The following is a 21,911-nucleotide window of genomic DNA, read 5'->3' on the forward strand; positions in this document are numbered from 1 at the left end:
AGATGAGAACAAACAAATAAACAAACACAAAGCAAAGTGATCACAATACCTCCTGGTGGAGGGAATAATACACTATATATTAATACAATCTACAAATCCTCAAATGTGTTTGATGCAACCTCTCCAAGGTTACTTTCAGCTACAGGTTTCCAAACAACCTTCAGAAATTACCTGGAAAGTGACGTCAGTTCCAGGAGTAGATTTTTTTCTTCGTCTCTTAAACTTGTTTCCTCACAGCCGTCACGCCTCATTAAGTCTGTCTGAGCAGCAGATGAGCGTCGTCCTGGGGTCGTAACCCAAAACTGCTCGTAAACGAGGACAAAAGTGCCGGTGAAAGACTCCACTCCAAACACCATTAAACAGAAGTAGGAAACTGGCAAGGCTCACAACAAAGAGCAGTTATTTTATAGTGTCACTAAACTCCTGCTGGGACTTGTCAGATCAGTTATGAAAGCTTGGCTCCATGAAAGAGCAGCTGTGTTTTTGGTCAGTGCTGTTGAGATAGAAGGAATGATGTGTTAGGTTGAGCTGAGACACTAAGCATGACCACAGTTAACTGGTTTTTGTGCTTTTTAACCCTTTACACTCATAGAAATACTCTGAACTTCAACATTTAACTGGAGTGTGTTATTGGACACCATCATCTACCTCCTCGTCAGCTGGCATGACAACAGTCCCCCTCCTCTTACCATAAAACATCCGAGCAACACTGATGAAAACTAAACACATAGAATAGAATAGAATAGAATAGAATAGAATAGAATAGAATAGAATAGAATAGAATAGAATAGAATAGAACAGAACAGAATGGAAAAAAAACAGAACAGAATAGAATAAAATAGAATAGAACAGAATAGAATAAAATAAAATAGAATAGAACAGAATAAAATAGAATAGAACAGAACAGAATAAAATAGAATAGAACAGACTAGAATAGAATAAAATAGAACAGAATAGAATAAAATAAAATAGAATAGAACAGGATAAAATAGAATAGAATAGAACAGAATAGAATAGTTCTTATTGTCATTGTGTGTACAAACATACAAACAGCTGTTCTAAGTTCATAAACTGACAAAAATCACTCATATTCACTATTTACAGCTTCAACATTTCTATAAAATCTCTCTGAATCGCTGTATATTCTTATAAAAACTCACATGTTTCTGGACCTCACTGAGCCACTGGATTGGGCCCCATATTTAGTGTTTGTTGAAATTACCAAAAATAGTCACTTGCCCGATAAAGGTTTAACAGCAGAATGAAGTACATTTGTCTGATGTTTTTACATTGATGATGGTAGTGATAGGATCTTAGCTGATTTTCAGTTTTTAACGTCTTCAAGGGCTCATATTTACCTAAACCCACTTTTCTTAGTCCATGGTTCATTTCTTTGTGTATTTGGACACTAACAGTTCAGACAGTTTGAATTTGAACCCTCCAGCTGCTGCAAAACTATCTTTAAAATCCAGTGGATTTCTACAACCTGTTTCAATTCCTTCTTAATTTGTTATGTTTTATAACTAGTTACGTCACGACATTTGCACATATCAGATCCAGACTTCAGACCAACATTTCTCCAGTACGACATAACTGTTCGTCAGCAGCAGCAGTTGTAGTAAAAACTGAAAATATGTCCAAACTCTGAGCCGATGACCTAAAATGTTCAGTTGTTGGTTGTATTAACGAACACAAGTGGCCGAACAGGACAAAAAACAACCTGGAGGGGGCGGGGCCTGAAGTGGCTCGTTTGCATTTAAAGGGCCAGCGCTCAGAACAACCTTTCTAGTGTCATTACTCAGAAATAGGGTTGAAGACCCTGTGGAGTTGAATGAATGAAGAATTCAGACCCAAGCAGAGCGTTTACAGTTTATGGAGACCACAGGGGAATGAGGGAAAATGCATGATTCCATTTAAAACAGCAAATTATCACTCCTTTAAGGTATGGACTGTCATAAGAACAGATGATTCTAATTAGATCATTGATTTGAATTTTTCTTCACGTGTCAGATTAAGCTGATTGCTGATTCAGAGTGTGTTATTCAGTGCATTCTTAGCTGCTTGTTTCGGTGGGTTCTCTGCAGGGTAACGGCTCTGACGTTTGGCATTCGTCAGATCGGTGTTTTATTGAAAATCAGGGACCTGTTTCAAAGAATGACCTTGACTAAGGTTTAGATCTAATGGCCTGACACCAGATACATGTCCAAATATATCCGTTGTACAAAGGTGTTCAATTCTTCTCTCTCTCTCTCTCTCTCTCTCTCTCTCATACGACTAATTTGCTTTAAATTTTTACATGAAGACCTTTTTGAGACTAAAAACATGTCTGATTGTGCCACCACATCCAACCCTCTGCGTCCATGGTTCTACATTAACATGACGTAGTGGGATTGTCATTGTAGTTCTTTTTTTAACCCATAAAGACCCAGTGCTACTTTTGTGGCAATTACAAAAATGTCTTTTTTTTTCTCTGTTTAGCTTTTCTAAAGTAATTTATCACTATTTATTATATTATTATCTTCTGCATTTGGTCTTTTTTAAGTAAAAACCAGTAATTTTCCTATAATTAATTTACTGATCATGTTCATTAAAGCTCAGATTAAAGTTGATGGTTATTATATCAGAAATAGAGAAAACTAAAGAAAAAGTGGCTTTTGTCGTAAAAAAAAAAAAAAAAAAAAAATCATTAACTGGACATAAACCCAGTGTGTCCATCCACTGTCACTGATCCAACTCCATGGGTTTTACTGGGGAATCAGTGTTTTAGAAGATTGCAGTGTTTCCATGGTAACTACAGAGCCTCTGAACATCCAAATGGGTCATATCTGATGACCATGAAAAGATGAAGAACTGCATTTTACATGAATTATTTACATGAATTGATAGAATTAGTGGATCAGATGATACGATATTCCCACCTTCATCCTCTGACACAGAACTTGACTCGACCTCAGCGACGTGCTGATGCTGCTCTGGAACCACTTTCTCAGACTGAGAGTGGGTTCTTTGTCTGGGTGATTCTCACAGCGTTGAGCATTACTTTATGTCAAACCTCCGTGAGGTCGTTAAAGGCCTGGTGTCCTTGTACCGCAGCAGGACAAGGTGTTTCTAAATGTGCAGAGCCTGAGGAAGGGGCTGCATTAGAGACCAGTGTCATTCCATACATGTGTCCACACACTGGTCTGTCCTTGATTAAGTCATATGCAAATGTGGTGTTGTACAGCAGCACACAGAGCAAAAGGCCTGGGGGGGGGGGGGGGGGGTCGACTGGAGGGTGTGGTGATTTATAAATACTAGTGATGGGACTTTTGTCTCTTTAAATGGAGTCGTTCAATCAGGAGTCGTTCACTGAAAAGAGTTGTTCAACAGACTGGTTCTTTGATGTTTTTTGCATTATTTTGAAACACCAATGTTTGAATGACTAAATAGGCCACATGTGATCATTAACATTACATTTTAAAGGTGTTTAATTGGCGCGGCAGTAAATATTATCTTACCGTAAAAAAGAATCGTTAGTTCAAATGTGTGGGTTAAATCCATGACATGAGAGGTGACATTAAACAAATGATGGAACTGGACCAAAAGCATCCCAGTACATTATGTGGACTAGTCTGTAGAATAAAAATGAAGAAGAAAATAAAACATTTTCTGATGAAATAACATTTTATTCTCCTCAAAACAAAAACAATAAATGTGTGGAAACATACAGAAAAAATGCACAAAACACAACAGTGATGAATCAGTGCAGTTCCAGAACTGAAATACCTAAAAACTGTAGTACAAATAAAATACTTCAAGTAACACTGCAAAATACCTGATATCTGTAATGTTAATATCAAAATGATACCACATCAGGAGTTCTCTCACTTCTACTCTGTATATAAAGATAAGGGATTGTAGAAAAATAAATAATATACATAATGTTTTACATCTTTTGAACATTATAAAAAGCTGTATGTATGACATACATACATACATACATACATACATATATATATATATATATATATATATATATATATACACACACACACACACATACATATATATATATATATATATATATATATATATATATATATACACACACACACACACACACACACACACACACATATATATATATATATATATATATATATATATATATATCACTGGGGAGTCCGTAGTGATGGTAGTGACACTCCCTCATTAAAAAAAAAATACAAATGAACGGCTCTTTAGAAAGACTCGGTTCCCATCGTTCATTTCAAAGAGCTGTTCAAAAGATTCGATTCGTTTGTGAACGTCACATCACTAATAAATACACTCACAACCAGGCATATCACTGCTCTCATTGGAAACAGATGAACCAGCCACAGTTCAACAATGATTTTGGAAGAAATCACTGTGTGAGTGTGTACGACACACACTGTAGATAAACAGAACTGTTTGATGCTGTGTTTTAAATATAAAATATTTAAAGGATAGTTTAATGAAGCCATCCGTATGAGTTCATATTTCAGTTCTCTGATGCGTACTTTGTAAATGGTCAGATCTGATCTTCACAGAGCCGAAGCTAAAATGCCAAAACCTGTGAAATCATGAAGGATAGGATTACACTGGGTTCCAAAAAAATGTTTTTTGCAAGTTGTCTAGGTTTTTTCAACTGAATTAGGACCATTTTGCACCGCTAAATCCAAAAACGACATCTGTTTTTCTCAATCAGGTCAGGTTTTTTTGCTAATTTGATTTTGAAAAATTTCATCTTCTCAGACAATTGATTACATTTTTGTGACTTTATCAGTTGATTTTTTATATAGTTCTCACCCAAAATAGGTTTTAAGAGAAAAAAATCACTTTCTAACAGGATTCCTGTTAAGTACAATGGTGTATTCACCGCAGATGTAGCAGAATACGTCAGGCTTTTTTTTTTTTTTTTTCTAGTCGAAGCCATTTCATTCACCTGTAATATTGAAAAAAACATTAATCATAAATTGGCAAAAGTAAAATCTTCAGAACTCATTTATTGCAAGAAATATGAAAGAATTTTGTATCATATGATGTGAAAATGCCCATAAATGTAAGCAAAAATGTTCAAAAGCCAATATGTAGCATAGTTCAGAAAGTTGACCTGATTGAGCAAAAATAATGTGATTTTTGGATTCAGCACACCAAAATTATCCGAAATCAGCTCAAAAAACTGAAACAATAAATTTGTTGTTGACCAGTGTTATTAAACACTTGTAATGTTACATTTTGTACATACACAGAGTTATAACTAATCAGTCTGATATTTAGGATGTGTGTGTATATGTTTTACAGCAGCCTAAAGGGTGTTAAGCCAATAAATAGAGCTAAAAAGGAGCAAAAATAGTAGTAATTGGCAGTGCTTTGGTCTGCAGCTCAGTAATAACATGGTACTAACTGGATAATGGTTTTCCCCAGTACTGGCATTAATGTCTCCATATATCAAGTTTGGATTGGTCATAAAAACCCGTTCTATTGGATATCAGATAATTCAGATCTGTGTTACCAAGTGTCAACATTAATAACGACACATAGTTTGGACCCATTAATTCAACCTGCAAATGAATCCACTGAGACCAGGAGAGTTTACATCCGACTGTACGGCACGAGCCACGTTTCTGCGATCAGGGAAAGAAATGTGTATTCATAGGAATCATCTTACTCTTCAAGCGTATAATCTGTCACCTCATAGCCAAGCTTCAACACCACTGATTTTCCAAGGACACACAAATAAACTCAATTAACCAGTTTGCACCAGTGTAAACCTAGTGCTCGTTCTGGGCTGGTTCTTGTGTTAGACTGAGACAAACTTAATTGATCCACAAGGAAAATTACTTGGTCACAACAGCTCAGTTACATACAAAAACACTAATGAAAAAACACTTGCAAAAAAGAAAAAAAAAAAAAAAAGGAAAGTAAGTGTGAAGCGATAAAAGCAATTAATAATATAAATAGAATACACTAATAAAGCAGAAAAAAATGCAATATTTGAATATGTACAAATCTACAGGAAATGGAAGTAAATATGCGCTGATTGGTAACCTAATTCACTTTATTTTGAATCGAATGTTTGCGAACACAGCGCCCTGCATACGGGTGTGGAATGGTGCATGCATGCATCTGTGTGGCCCAGTTTGGTGACTGTTGCGTGTCTCCTTATCCCGTTAACGGACTGTTTCGCATGGCAGTCCACAAATGTTCGCACATCCATGTATGTGCATGTCACCGCATCCAGCCAGGTCTACAGTCGCAGTGCCTTTATGGGATGGATTTATGTGATGGATGTGATGGATGACACTGTTCTCAGATTTTTTACAGAGTGGGTTGAAAACCATACATTTAAGTTTCAGTTTTTTTCTGTGATATTAACATAGATATTGTTGTTTAACCCTTTATAGGGCACTCATAGAAATACTCTGAAATTCAGAATTTCAACCTTCGTGTGTCACTGGACATCGTCATCTACCTCTTCATTGGTTGCCGTGACAACAGTCTCCCTCTTCTTGCCATAAAACAGCCGAGCAGCCCTTCTAAAAAGTAAACACATAGAATAGAATAGAATAGAATAGAATAGAATAGAATAGAATAGTCTTTATTGTCATTTTGTGTACAAACATGCAATAAAACAACTGTTTTAAGGTCATAAACTGACAAAAATCACTCATATTCACTGTTGACAGCTTCAAAATGTCTATAACATCTCTCTGAATCATTGTCTATTGTTCTAAAAACCAACATACTTCAGAACCTCACTGAGGCACAGGTTTGACCCCATATTTAATGTTTGCAGAAATAGTCACTTGCCTGACAAAGGGTTAAAGTTACACAGGGTGTCCACAGGGTCTGAAAAGAATAGAACAGAATAGAATAGAATACAATAGAATACAATAGAATACAATGTCTTTATTGTCATTGTACAGGTACAACAAAATTGTCCTAGGTGCCATAAAAAAAGGATAAATAATGTATATAAAAGAGTATAAAAGCTAAAATATAAAAGAAAAACCCTGACGGCATAAATATCTAAAAAAAAAAAAAAAAAAAAAAAGAAGCAGCATAGAAAAAGAGTGTTACTAGAAGTATAAAAGACACATAAAACATCCTCATGTACTCTGGACAACATTCAGCATTCCACACAGTGAATGTCCAGCAGTGTTCAGTGTAATTCTGGCCCTGGGATCAAACCTGTTTTTAGACGGTTTGTGCTGGACTGTAGTGTCTGGAAACGTCTGCCAGAGTCACAGTTCAAAAAGTGGACAGCCAGGGTGGGTTGCATCTCTGATAATATTCCGCACCCTCCTGAGACAGTGGGAACTGTAAAAAGTCTTAAAAGTCTTGAATTTATAAATCTGCATTTAATACCTTAAAAAAGTCTTTGAAAGGTATCACATTTGATATGGTAGGTCTTCAGTTATGTTCCCATAAACTTGTAGGCTGTATTGTGTTTAAACGTGTCTGTTAAACGTCCAAACTGCAAAGAAAGTAACGTTAGCCGACTCAGTTCCACCTGTTCCAACCTGACACTTTATTTTAAAATTAGGAACTAATTATCCCTAACTTTACCGGTGAGAAATGACTCAGAACAGTGGGAATAAAGGCCTTGGAGTAAATAAATACATTTTCCTAAATTCTAGGAGTCACAAATTTTTGCCAGTGTGGCTGTGAAATGGGCATTAAATTCTGTTGTAAGTAGTCTTAAAAAGGTCTTAAATTTAACTTGTAGAAACGTCTAGGAACCCTGGGTATAAGAATGTCAAAGTACCAAATGGTAACTGCTTTGAAAACTCTCTTCTAATTTGTTCGTTTAGACAGGATGTGTTTGAAACAGTCAGACTCTTTCACTGCATCAACACAAAAGCTCCAGGATAAACACGTAGCAGGTATCTCCTTTTGTTTGGCGTTGGTCTAATCACCGCTGACAGCGACAGTGGAGTCAGAGGGAAAACATTTACATAAAACTGCCAAGGAGTTCCTTCAAGGTGACCGACAAAACTATTTGTGTGCAGTATGAATGTCACTTTCAGTAGATTATGAAGCAAAATCTGATGCACCAACCTGTGAAGAGGCATATTTTAAAAACAGAACAGCACAGATGTACAGTAGGTTTAGATTTACAGTTCCAGCTGTAACTTAGGCAGAGAAAAGACTACGCACGTCTGTTAACAAATGAATGAAAAGGAGTTTGGCAGCGAAAAAACATCATAGAATTACTTGAGTTTTTCTCCAACTGTCATCCATTAGGAAATAATGACATCTAATGACATCATCATCTAAATCTTTTTACTGTTGGATGGAGATTAGCAAATAAATAAATAAAGAATGAATGAATGAATGAATGAATGAAATCTTTATTTCGAACATGTCGACAGTAAAATCAAAACAAAAATCAACCAACAAAATATAAGTACTGGTACATAAATGACTGATAAGCAAACAAACAACTAAATAAATAAATAAAAATAGTTATTATTATTATTAATAATAATAATAATATAATTTTTTTTAAAAATGAAATGAAATTATACATACTCAAAAAGGAGTAGGAAGGAGTAAAAACGTATGTACTCCTACCCCCAATTTCTATTCCTTATGATCATTATATAGCAATTATTATTTTGTATGAATATCAATATAATAATAATAATAATAGTATAACAATATCACACATCCTTTTTCCTATATACACTAATATGATAATACCCGTTTACAACTTATCCTACCAGATATTAATAAAAACTAAAAAAACAAAACAAAAAACCCCAATTCTTTTAATATATACATATATTTGCAGTAAGGGTTTTCCTCCTTCACACAAGTCCTTATATTTGTAAGACAATGACAGACAGACATACTTTATTGATCTCAAACTGATAAATGAGAGAAAACCACTTATGATTGTATTTATATATAGAGGTGATTTAACCCATAAAGACCCAGTGCTACTTTTGTGCCAGTTCTCAAATTAATTTTCCTTTAGATTTAGGCTTTCTTAAAGGATTTATTACCATTTTTTATAATATGTAATTTCATGTAGAAGCTCACATTAAAGTTGGGGGTTATTATGTTAAAAATAAATAAATAAATAAAACTGAAAAAAAAAGTGACTTTTTAAGCAAAGATTTCAAAAACTGAACACACAAATGAGCATCTACATCCACTGTCACTGATCCAACTCCATGGGTTTCACTAGTGAATCAATGTTGTAGAAGATGACGGCGTTTCCATGGTAACTACGGAGCCTCTGAACGTCCAAAAGCTTCATATCTGATGACCATGAAAAGATGAAGAACTGCATTTTACACCAATTATTTCCATGTATTGATAGGATTAGTGGATCAGAAGTGATTAAACATGTTAGATCAGTAGACGTTTTGGTCACCAGTGGATGTTTGGGTCTTTGTGGGTTAATCGTTATATGTAATATCATGGAATCTTTTCCTTTGGTTTTATTGCTTTATTGTAGCAGTTGTGTTTTATGAGGTTTTCACTGTCATGTTTATGTGTTGTCATAGCAACCTTCATCAGGTGACTTAAGGTTAGGAGAAAAGTGTCCACATTTACATGATGATTATTTCGGTTTTTTCATATATTCTACACTGGGCACTTCATATGTGTTTAAATGACGGCAGACATGCTCATATTTCCTGTCCCTTTAAAGCCTGGTGGGACTCCTCATGGCTCTTAAAGTCCGTCCAGAGGATCCTCCACTATCTGTGTCATATACAACACTGTGCATCAGTGTGTTACCCTTAGTTATGGACCAACATCTGACTTCACTGACATTATTTGCTTTTAAAACACTAATGTAATATCATACATTTGAACTTGACTTTATCCTAAAATCCAACTCTCTTTCTTTTGTCACCTTTGCACACATGGCAGAACATCTTGGGATTGAATTTATGGGTATGGACTCTTTATTTCTCCTGATTTTAAAATGTACGACTGTAAGCTGAAATCCCTTACCAAAGCTAGTTTTCTTTTGCCAAATCAAGTCTGATTATTTTTATTATTATTATTATTATTATTATTATTATTATTATTATTATTATTATTATACATTTTTGGCCACCAGCAAAAACAAATACTATCCACATATTTAGCTCATAATATCATCCATTATTCTAACCTGCACCACCTATATGTTGATTCAGACGTGTATGGAAGACTCAAACTGTTATTAATGCACATTTATGACACTGTATGTTTATATCCTTTTAGCATCACTGTCCTGTTTCTGCTCCATTAGTGTGTTTCCTTTCTTTGGGATAGTACATACTAAACAGCCAGGCCAAAAAAAAAAAGTTCCAGCCTAGATTTAATTAAGCAAACAGGTCAGATCTTTCCATTGGATAATTACTGCAGTGATTCTCAATTCTTCAACGACCATCAGTTTTCTAAAGCGCGTAAAGATTGAACTGTGTTTTAATGGAGGAGGGTCATGTGGTCTGATAAGTCCACATGGACCCTGTTCCAGAGAGATGGATGAAGGGATTACCCATCATGCCTTGTGCCTACAGTACAGGCCTGTGGGGGAAGTGTTCTGATCTGAGGTGGATTCTGTTGGTCAGGTCTAGATCCTGACATTATATTTCCAAATAAAATATTGGAAATAAATGTTATGACGTTGTATAAACGTATTGAAATGATCCCATATTAATTGAGTTGTCATCAAAGTTGAACTATTAGTGTGGAACTTTTTTTGTTTTGTCCAGGCTGTGAATGTATCTGTAGTTTATGACTCCTTTCACCTGTGAAGACAAAGTCACCTTTTATATTCTAATATATTGAAGACAAAAACTAGAACAAATGACAGTTTCAAACAGTCAACACTCATCTGTAAATATAAAATAATTGATGTTTGTTTTGTCAGATTAGTAGTGTTAGCTTTGAGAATACGGATTACCGATAAAGGCACATACGAAAAATCGTGATCATTCATGAGCATTTCGGAGCCAGTGTTTTCTCTTCGCTTTATTGCAGTTATGTTAACTTGTCACAAAATGTTTCTGTTACGTTGAACGCCTAATAAGCCTTTCACTTGTCGATATAGAGTCATAATATGTTTGCTGTTGTTTTTTCCAGCTTCCTGTGTGATTTAGTATTAATGTTATATTGAAAAATCAAACATAAAAATGCAGAGTTCATATGTCTGTATACATCTAGAAAATGCTGTTAGTGTCATCGATGTACAGTGGAGACTTAAACTACATGGAGTTGAACTACAGAGTTAAACGACATGTTGCTGTAACTTGCTGGTAGTTAAACTACATGCATATTTTGGGCCGTGTCAAGTAGTTCAAGTACTTTTTGGATAATTTTTTGTAGTTTAACAACTTAATTTGCAAACTACAATTTTGGGCAACAACATAAAATTAAGTTTTTTTTTTAGATTTATTTCTGTAATCTAAACTGTATCTCACCACTGAACACACAACAGTCCCTTTTTCTTTCATCATGAATTGCTTTGAGGACATGATTATGTCATGACATCACAGCCAACGCTGCCTCTGATTGGTTCTCCCTGGCAGCCCTCGAATGCATCGCAGATGTGCGATCATCACTGATGTCATGTGGTCATCTCCACCGTGGACAACCCTCCCACCAGCCCCACCCCCAATAGTGACGCACCGCCCCACCCATGGCCATATTTAGTTTCATATACACCACATGTATATTCTGTTTAACGCTGAAAATAAAAAAGTCGTGTCTAAAACTGCTTTTTCTAGCCCTAGTTTTACAAACTTCATTTCTCCAGGGGTACGCTATGCTTGCAAAGTAGCTTCCCCAACACTGTCCATGTAGAATTTGGAATTTGAAGTGATACTAACATATGATATATAACAACAACAATTAGCATGGTTAACAATGAACAAAAAACACTACATTACACGATAGACAACATGTCATTGGATGCATATACACACCTTTAATTCTTTTCACATGTGTAAATAATTACAACAAGAATTCCAGATGATTCCGTACTTTTCCAACAGAATAGACGTGAAAACACTGCGTCTGAGATGATCACAAACGCTCATGAATGATCACGACTCTTGGATAAAATGGATCCAGATTTACCTGGAAATATTGGTCCTCAAACATCCTCATAATTCAAGTAAACACAACAACCCAAAGCAAACAGCAGCCGTTAAATGATGTGCCGTTAACTGTAGGTGCATCAGATGAACAAACTACAGACTTGTCCATATGATGGTTTTTAATCCTAAACGTCTGTTCCATACAGTGGAATCTTTTTAAGTCACATTTACAGTCAATGCAGCCTTTTTGTTCCAGACACTAAACAGTTATTCACTTTGTCAGCTGAAAATAACCAACCTTACATAGTTTTAAATACATTATTGCAGCTCTCAGTTTGATCAGTCACCACAGTTCTTCTTCCATATGTCACTGGTCTTTGTGTTGGACTCAGAAACCAATGGTCACATGGTCTATGGACTCACATGGACTCATGGTTTCAGTCACATGATGTTGGATGGAACGAACGGTAACCCCCATCTGTGTTCAAAGATGGTCTCTGGCACTGGATACAAATGTTTTCACTGGATACAAATGTTTTCACTGGATACAAATGTTTTCACTGGATACAAATGGTTTTGTCAAACCGTCAGCTGAGTACGACCTTTGACCTTTTGCAGTCTATGCTGTAAGTGTTTTTACTACGGTGTTCTTTAGGGATACGTTGTGAAATTATGTTATTTAAAATGACAATTTGGCCGAATCCCACACTAATGTTTCTGTTTATTTTTCTTATTATTCATACTCTATTTTGTCACACAGAAATCAAGGACTCTTCATTATATTGGGTTCATTATATTTAGTCTGGGTTTTTGTTATTATTAATCCCCCAAATCTTATCTTACAAATAATATAAACATAAAAATAGCTGCTTTTCTAAAATCTTTCAGTGCTTCATCACATTATCTATGAATGAACGCAGATTTGCACGTACAAATGTATGAAAAAAACTTGAATATAACACAGTCAGTGAAAATATATGTCGTATGTTGATACTGATATTGGCCAATAACAGCAAATATGGACTGATACTGATGTGCAGCTGATATATTGGATAACGATGCATCTTTAATTAACAGCTGATGGTATCTGTGTCCATTCAGTCAGAATAGAATAGAACAGAATAGAATAGAATAGCCTTTAATGTCATTGTATCACAGTATCTAAGAAAATAAGAATAGAGTGAATATAAAATTACAAAAACTAAAAATAAGATAAGAACATAGAATATAAATTTTACAATTTTACAGAGTATCCTAAGAATGGAGCTAAGTAGAATTTAAAAAAAAGGACAAACTGTGAATAGATGCAAATTTATAGTATTTACAGTATGTATATTAATAATATATACTCAGTATACATATACATATCTTGCAGGTATGTGAACCAAATTTCTGTTTTTATGGACAATAAAGTTCTATATTATATTATATTATTAACACTATTAACAGTATGTATTAACTATGAAAACAGTATGTATTTCTATGTAACAGTTCTATGTGTCACATTTCTATGTACACCTATGAATCCAAGTCTATATAAAAATAGTGCATTTATATTTGGATAAGTATAGAATAAATATTGCTTTGTTACTGCTTATATGATGGAGGTGTGGCTCTGCTGCTGCACGTTGATATTTCCATAGAAAAACAAATGTTCCTCTTCACATGAATAGAAGTTCTTCAAAAATAGAGAAGAGTGATACACAGAAATGAGTGTCACAGATCCAGCTGTGGTGTAGCTGTGTGGCTGTCTAATGGTCTGTGACTCACTTTCACTTTAGTGTCTTTTCTATCAGCCCTTCTGTGGTTCTGTGTTGTCCTGGCAGAGGTGGATAGAGGTTTGAAGCCTTGAATGGCTTTGTGTTTAAAGGCTTCTGCTCTTCAGTCTGGGCAGGACTGTCGTGTTCTTCCAGCTGATCTGCTTCACTTCTGTGTGTCCTGTTCACTGTGTGACGCTCCTCACCCACCACACGTTTATGCAGGAAAACACAGGTGTCAAACATACGGCCCACGGGCCAAAACCGGACCGCCAAAGGGTCCAATCCAGCCCCTGAGATGAATTTATGAAGTACAAAACTTACACAATACTGACAGTCAAGGATGTTTGAATCCTTTTGGTTCAGGTTCCACATTCAGACCAGTTCCATCTCAAGTGGGTCAGACCAGCAAAATACGATCAGAATAACCTTTGAATAATGACAACTCCAAATGTATGTCTTTGTGCTAGTGTAAAAAAAGTACAATTACATGAAAACGTTTACATTTACACACTATTCTTTCATAAAGAATGTGAATAACCTGAACAACCTGATATCCTCCTAAGACCCAGCAATGCATTTTTGTCCTCTGTAGGGGACAAAGGTTTAACAGTTTAACTTGGAAAAAAAAATGCTGTCCATTGCAAAGGACGTTCCATTAATAAATAAATAAATAAAAATAACTGAGAAAATGTATCTGAAAAAGCTGTTGTATTACGCAGTTTTTAATCAAGACAATTGTTTAATGTAAAAAAAAAAGCCAAAACTTTCACTTTCCTGGGTCTCAGGAGGATATTACCAACCAATCATTTTAGTTTAGGGGCCACATAAAGCCCTCAATCTCAAGTGGGTCAGACCAGTAAAATACTATTATAATAACCTATTAACAATGACAGCTCCAAATGTCTCCTCTTTAAGTGTGAAAAAGTGAAATGAATGTGTACATTTATAAACTAGTCTTTCACACAAAATGTAAATAACCTGAAATGTCTTAAGAAAAATAAGTGTAACTGGACCAATATTCTGCCTGTTAGTGAATGGTTTCTGTATTTGTAGTTCCACTGTGATCTGTAAGTTGTAAAGCACATGTGTAAATGACAACTGAGGAAAATATTAGTAAAGATGCACTTAAATTTCTGAAGACATTTCAGATAGTTCAGTTATTTAGATTTTTAAGGAAACTTTGCAGATGTAAACATTTTCATAATGTAATTGGACTTTTTTCCCTTTTATTATTTTAATGGTTCAGGTCGTACTGGGCTGAATGTGGCCCTGGACTAGAATGACCTGGACACCCCTGCAGTAAACGGTTCAATTCTGAATCCACATGTTGCGTTGTTCTGGAGTGTTAGTTTGTGCTCAGCCTTCACACATCCTCTGTTCTTCTACGTTCCAGTGTGAACCTGCTGTTAGCTTCTTCTCTTCGTACACAACAGAATGAATGTGTTGTAGAAGCTGTTGTCAGGGCAGTCGGTTCTAAATTTTATGAGTCGTGTAATTATGGCTGAAATGGAGAACGTACACTGCTCACATCCAACACCAGAGACCATACGTGAACATAGAGAGCTGTTACAATCTGCCCACAGTCCTGAGCATCTGTGATCATGTGACTGAAGCCATAATAGGAATCCACCTGGGAGAGATCATTGGTTTAACAGTAACTGCACTAGGACCTCCTCCACTCCACTAAAGAACAGTCCTATCCCACAGTTTAGCAACAAATGAAGTGATAGTGATGAGCAGTGGTAGGACAGAAACACACATACTGCACACACTGTACCTATTAAACTGGCCATGCAGAGGAACTGGCTTTGGTATAACGCATGTTAGAAAAGTATTCTGTCATTATTGATATAAACTGTATAATATATATATATATATATATATATATATATATATATATATATATATATATATATAATGTATAAAATATGCATTATATATATATATAATGTCTATATATGTATATACATATTGTATATATGTATATATATTATATATGCAACTGTCAAGTAGTGTGTGTTGTCTATGTGTATGTATTTTGTTTGATTCTTCGTACTAAAGGGATACTCCACTGATTTTACACGTTATTATTAGGTCTGTAAGAAAATATCGGTTCTGCACTATATCGTGATATTTCATTTCACGATACTGTATCGATATTAAAAAGTACTGTATGGATATTTTTAGGTATTTATTCAAATGCAGATATTGTGGAGGTTCATTTTTGTTTTTCTTTGTTTATATTTTATTTATTATTATTTAACACTCCTTTATTCAATAATGTTGGTTCCTTTGTTGGGATTGAACTCAAATCCTGTTCTGATGTTAGTTGTGAACTAATAGAATCTGAACATTTGAACAGGATCTGAAACTGGAATGTCTGTAAAACAGAATTTCAGTTTGAACACAGTTGGAACATTTGCTGATAGAACATTAGATCCTGTTGGGATCAAATAAAAATGTGTTTAGTATTTGGGCAAATTTCTGCTGGAATTCAATTCTTCAAGGAAATAATCTTAAAAAAAAAAAAAGAAACAAACAAAAATTGCCTTTTTAACAGTATCATGATATATCGTGATATATGGTATTGTGATCCTAGTATTGTGATTTGTATCATATCACCACAGCCGTAATTATTATGGTACATCTTATTCTCCTTATGGCTCCTGTTAGTTGACATAAATAGCTGTGTCATGTTTCTGTGGATTTAGTTTTGGATCTTTTTGTCAGGCGTAAACCTCAGAACATATTCTGCACAGTGACTCTTTATAAAACCAGTACTGTAGCATTGTGCTTCCACATTAATCAAAGTAACGGCTTCATCAGGTATGAAAACAATGTGTAAGAAGTGTGTGTGGACCATAGAGATTAATGTTCAATACTAAAATAAGCCAATCTTCAGTTCCATTTGATTCATTTTGATTAGACTCAGTTTTGTTTTGTTTTATTTTTTTAAATTTGTCTCAAACTTGATGGGTTTTAAGAAGGGATTAAAAAAAAAAAAAAGTTATAAATCATTTTAGGTCCGTAGATGCACAAGCAGTCCACCAGTGTACAGGCAGAGTTGAATCAAACGGTGAAACATGAACCCAAAGGTGACGTTCAACCACATAGACCTGAATAAAAGACAGGAGTGGAGTTTAAAGAGGAGGACGTTCACACGCTTTTGGAGATGAGTCCAAAGGAAGCGTTAGTTCATTTGAAGACGTCTAAAATAAAATAAGTGGAGTATTCCTTTAAATGAGCATGAGTACTGTGGACAGTCACACTGACCACTACCTCTGTGTACTGTGGACAGTCACACTGACCACTACCTCTGTGTACTGTGGACAGTCACACTGACCACCTCCTCTGTGACCACAGCCAGTCAGAACCACCACATATTTGGACATTTCCTGCACAGATTCTCAGCTTTTCTCTGCTCCTCTTGGTACTGACTGGGTGTACGGCCACTGTGGTCTTTCCATGTGTGTGTATGTGATACCTAAATTCTGCTGACTAAAAGTTTGAAGAACACACTTTCTTCTTTTTCAGAAGCTGAGGAGCTGTATCAGAAACGTATTTTAACAATCGCAGGAATCTGCATTGCACTCCTCGTTGTTGGAATCATGTGTGTGGTGGCCTACTGCAAAACAAAGTAATTCCTGACTCATTTTATATTTGTTTAACATGAAGGTTCACTCTTCATTCCCAAAAGCAGGAAAAAGCCCTGTTTTATGGTGGGACTCAAACATACGGCCTGGGGACCAAAACCAGCCCACCAAAGGGTCCAATCTGGGACATGGGATGAATTTGTGAAAACAAAAATGACACATAAGATAAGATAAAATATTACATTATTCATCCCCAACAGCAGCAAAAATGCAAAAAACAAAGTGCAGTGAAGGCAGGCAGTGAAACATGAAATATATGGAGAAATGAACAACATTGCCTCCGTTGATTTGTGATAAACTGATTTGAACGAACTCATCTGTGAGATGAACGTGTTCTAACACATTTGTAGTCAATAAAATGTCAACAAAACCGAACATATTTAACCATTTAATTTTCGTAATTTTAGGGGAAGCCAGGCTTCCCTTGCAGTCTATGAGAAATCACCACTTTTTTATATATATATATATATATATATATATGTAATTAAAATTATTGAAAACTGTTGTGAAGAAAATATTACCGACCAGTCATTTTAGTTTAGGGTCCATATAAAGTCCTACTTTGATCTCATGTAGTTCAGATCAGTAAAATACTATTGTAATAACCTGTAAATAATGTCAAATCCCAGTTGTTCTTTGCTTCAGTGTAAAAAAGTGAAATTACATGAAATTGTGTAAATGTACAAACTATCCTTTCACTCAAAATGTGAACAACCTGAAATGTCTTCAGAGAAGTCAGTGTAATTGTACCAGTATTCTGTCTGTTTTAATGTTGTGTGTATTTGTAGATCCACTGTGATCTGCACGTTATAATGTACATGTGTTAATGATAAGAAGAAGCATAATATTGTTAAAATTTCACCTACTTTTCTTAAAAGATTTCAGGTTGTTCATGTTATTCACATTTTTTAAAAGCATAGTTTGTAGATGTAAACATTTTCACCATGTAATTTCACTTTTTTCACTCTAAAACAGAGAAAAGCTTGGAGTCAACATTCTTTATATATTGGTATGTTCTTATTTTCCTGGTCTGACCCACTTCAGATCAGACTGGGCTGAATGTGGCCCTAAACTAAAGTGAGTCTGAACCTTCAGCTGCCTCACAGTCGTTTTGGTTTTCTATTTACAGGAAGCAGAGAAAGAAGCTCCACGATCGGCTGAAGCAGAGCCTCAGGAGAAAAAGGAACAGCAAAGCCAGCTCGTCTCGAGGACGTCCCAGTGCAAACATGCCCCTTCAAGATTTACAGCTCGTTAATGTAATAGTCTGTTTTGGATCAGAAGTAGTAGAGCACACACTTGTATTTACAGCTGGTTCATGTGATACAGTTGGTTTTGGATCAGAAGTAGAAGAGCACACACTTGTATTTGCTCCTGAATTCACATGTCTGTGCTTTTCTGTTCATTCCAGCAGTGTAATGGGATTACCATGGAGCATGCAGCTGACAAGGACACGGAAACAACCTTTTCCACAAGCAAATATGCCTTATCTGCGCATGAAGCCACCGCACTCACAAACATCTCCAGCCAAAGGTAAGAAGAAGGAACTGAAGCACATTTTAGATGTTTGGTAGATTTAGTTTGGATTGAATTAGTTACAACTGAACCTGTTTTCAAGTCAAAGTCAGGTCTGGATTTGATCAACGGGGAAAATCCATCCATCCATCCAGACTCTCAGACTACATCAGTCCTAATAAACCCAGACATTTAAAGTGACTTCATTTAATTGAACTTCATACTTCTCATTCAAGTCATTGGCAGAAAACTCTCACAAACTACAAAAGCACTGGGAGAGCCCCCCCCCCCCCCCCCCCCCCAATCACCACCAAAATTTAATTATTTGTTCCTTGTGCCAGTATCAACATTTCCTGAAATTTTCATCCAAATCCGTCTCCGGCTGTGCATAGAACCCATTAAGTTTATGACTTAAAAAAATCATTCACTTTATTCCACAGCTTTGGTAAATTCTTGGCTCTGATTGGTCAGTGGTCTGTGATTTCTGTATAACAGACTTTTGTGCTGTTTTATTTCCACTAATACTACTATTGCACTACATTACATTACAATACACTATTTATAGTATTTTATTTAGCAGTGAAATAATTTTCAAAGACATAAAGTAATTTTATAACACTGCATTTTGTCAAACTACACTGGTCTACAAGTCAAAGGCCTGCAGAACAGGGTTAGTTTGAATCACCAATAAAGAAAAATGGTTGGTTGTTGTTTCCAAGATACAGTCTGGAGTCAGAATGGAGTCAATATCTGAGAATTAATGAAACAGTGGTTATTACTCAAACAAATGTTTGTCTCAGAGCTATCAGGTGTTTGCACATTATAATAGTCATTTTTCCAGTTCTTTCTAGTGGAACATTTATAAATCTATTGTATAAATGCACAGAAACCTCTCTCTCTCTCTCTCTCTCTCTCTCTCTCTCTATATATATATATATATATATATATATCGTACCATGATCCTAGTATTGTGATTTGTGTTGTATCACCAGATCACAGCCCTAGAGCTGACATTCTTTATAGATTATTCTGATAGTATTTCACTGATCTGACCCACGGTCCAGTTTGGACCCTTTGGTGGGCCGTATGTTGGACCACCACCACCACCACCACCACCACCACCCCCCCCCCCCCTCAGCTTCAGTCCATTTGTATTTGGACGTCGTTGTTGTAGTTGTTCAGACAGAATTACCGTCATGGATGATCCACAACAGCCTGGTCTCCAGAACATGGATCATCATTTTATTTCTGCTACTGTTCTGTTCTTTGTCCAAAACACAGTGGAGGAGAACAGCAGTCGTGCTGACATGTTAGTGGTAATAATAAGTGGAGGTAAATGCCGACTCGTCTGCTGTATGTTTGGATGCAGTCGTGTGAATTCACCTGGACAGTTTTTTTTTTTTTCTTCTCATTTTCAGTGTGTTGTTTATTGTTGTGTCCTTGCACACAGGACATGTCAGGACACGTTTCTGCAACAAATACCTTCTGTGTTGTGACTCTGGCATTTGTTAAAGGCCAACCAGCCTAAATTTCATTTCATTTGACTGCACTTTCAGATGTAACCCAATGTATGTGTGTAACACTGACGTGTGTGTGTGGACATATACTGACATGTGGGGACTGGGCTCCCTTATGGACAGATGATGAATGTCCGACGCCAATCATTCTGTTTCAGATTTGGTTACATGCTAGAGCCGGCCATAGCTTTTCTCAGTTTCTTGACAGTGCTTCAGTTGTGCTTTTTATGCTGTCATATGGACAGAGGTTTTTACTTTAAACTGGTCCTCATGAGGACAGGATTAGTTTGGGAACAGATGGATAATTAATGTCCCTGAAACACAGCAGTGTCTGTCACTGTAGGACTGTCTTTGGGAGAAGGATTTATTTATTTATTTATTTTTTTCTTATCTTTTTTTTTTTTTTTTCCTGGCCTATAAAGTGAGGATGTGTTGGCTGGTGCTCAGTTTAACAGAAGCTGTCTGGGGGTTCACACCTGGTTTTGTTGCTATAAATCGGTCAAGGTTAGGGAATGTATGAAGGCTATTTAGTACAAGTGTGTGTGTGTGTGTGTGTGTGTACATTTACACTGTAAGACCGGATAAGTTCAGTTTACTTTAAAAATCTGAGGAAACCTGTTGCCTTAAAAAATGTCAGTACTGAGTACTGAAAACTGGAGTGTATGAAACTGAAATGCTTGATTTGAATGGAATTACTATTTTAAGTCCAACACACTAAATGACAAGTTAATTTAACTGAAAATTTGTTGCAATGTGAATTGTTTTGTACAATCATTAGACTGAATGTCATCAGTTCATTGGACTCAATTCAAAGTTGATTTAGATTAAAATCTTTTGCAATATTAATTGCTTTGTATAATTACTTGACTTTATACGTATATTATAGCGTGGATAGAAGTTAGGCAGGAAGTTAACTCTATGCAATTTACCAGTACAGGAAGTGCTTTAAATTTGGCAAAGCAGAAAGAGTTCCATTGTACAAGAACATTCTGTCTGAACAGTAAATCTATAGTTGTTCCTGTGGCTGTGACTCCTGGTGCAGCTGGACAAAAACACAAAAACAAACCCAAAAAGGCCAATAAACACTCACATGCACACATTCAGTCCAAATGAACACTAACAGCACAACCCACTGAACCCCTGCACAGAAAAACAACACATTTACAACAACAGGAACAATACCCACAATGCACTGCACAGATACAAAGGTGTGGTCAGGACTAAAACTGAGGGATTTAAATCCATTCAACTGAAACTTTTCTGTACTTTCGACTGTCTACAAATTAGTAGAATATACTGAACATTTTATAGTAATGGAATCAAACTGAAATCATTTAAGTACATTGGAATTAAAGCATTTTAGTAAATACAAAGTCTGGGCTTACAGTGTACATGCAGTGTATCAGAGAATGAGTACAC

General features: G+C 35.8%; 1 protein-coding gene across 8 annotated transcripts in view; it reads left to right on the top strand.

The window, feature by feature from the left end:
• nrg1 (neuregulin 1) overlaps window positions 1–21,911 on the top strand; it is a 63,396-nt gene that overhangs the window by 26,137 nt on the left and 15,348 nt on the right. For 2 of the 8 annotated variants that reach the window (XM_030149880.1, XM_030149882.1), the window contains exons 5-7: window positions 17,345–17,447; window positions 18,593–18,725; window positions 18,872–18,993. In XM_030149880.1, the coding sequence (XP_030005740.1) occupies window positions 17,345–17,447; window positions 18,593–18,725; window positions 18,872–18,993 (358 nt within the window). Of the gene's footprint in view, window positions 1–9,891; window positions 9,916–17,344; window positions 17,448–18,592; window positions 18,726–18,871; window positions 18,994–21,911 lie in introns of all 8 variants that reach the window. The other 6 variants (XM_030149881.1, XM_030149883.1, XM_030149876.1 and 3 more) reach the window with 5 other exon arrangements.

Source organism: Sphaeramia orbicularis, chromosome 12 (assembly GCF_902148855.1).
Source record: "Sphaeramia orbicularis chromosome 12, fSphaOr1.1, whole genome shotgun sequence".
In the NCBI taxonomy this organism is placed as follows: Eukaryota; Metazoa; Chordata; class Actinopteri; order Kurtiformes; family Apogonidae; genus Sphaeramia; species Sphaeramia orbicularis.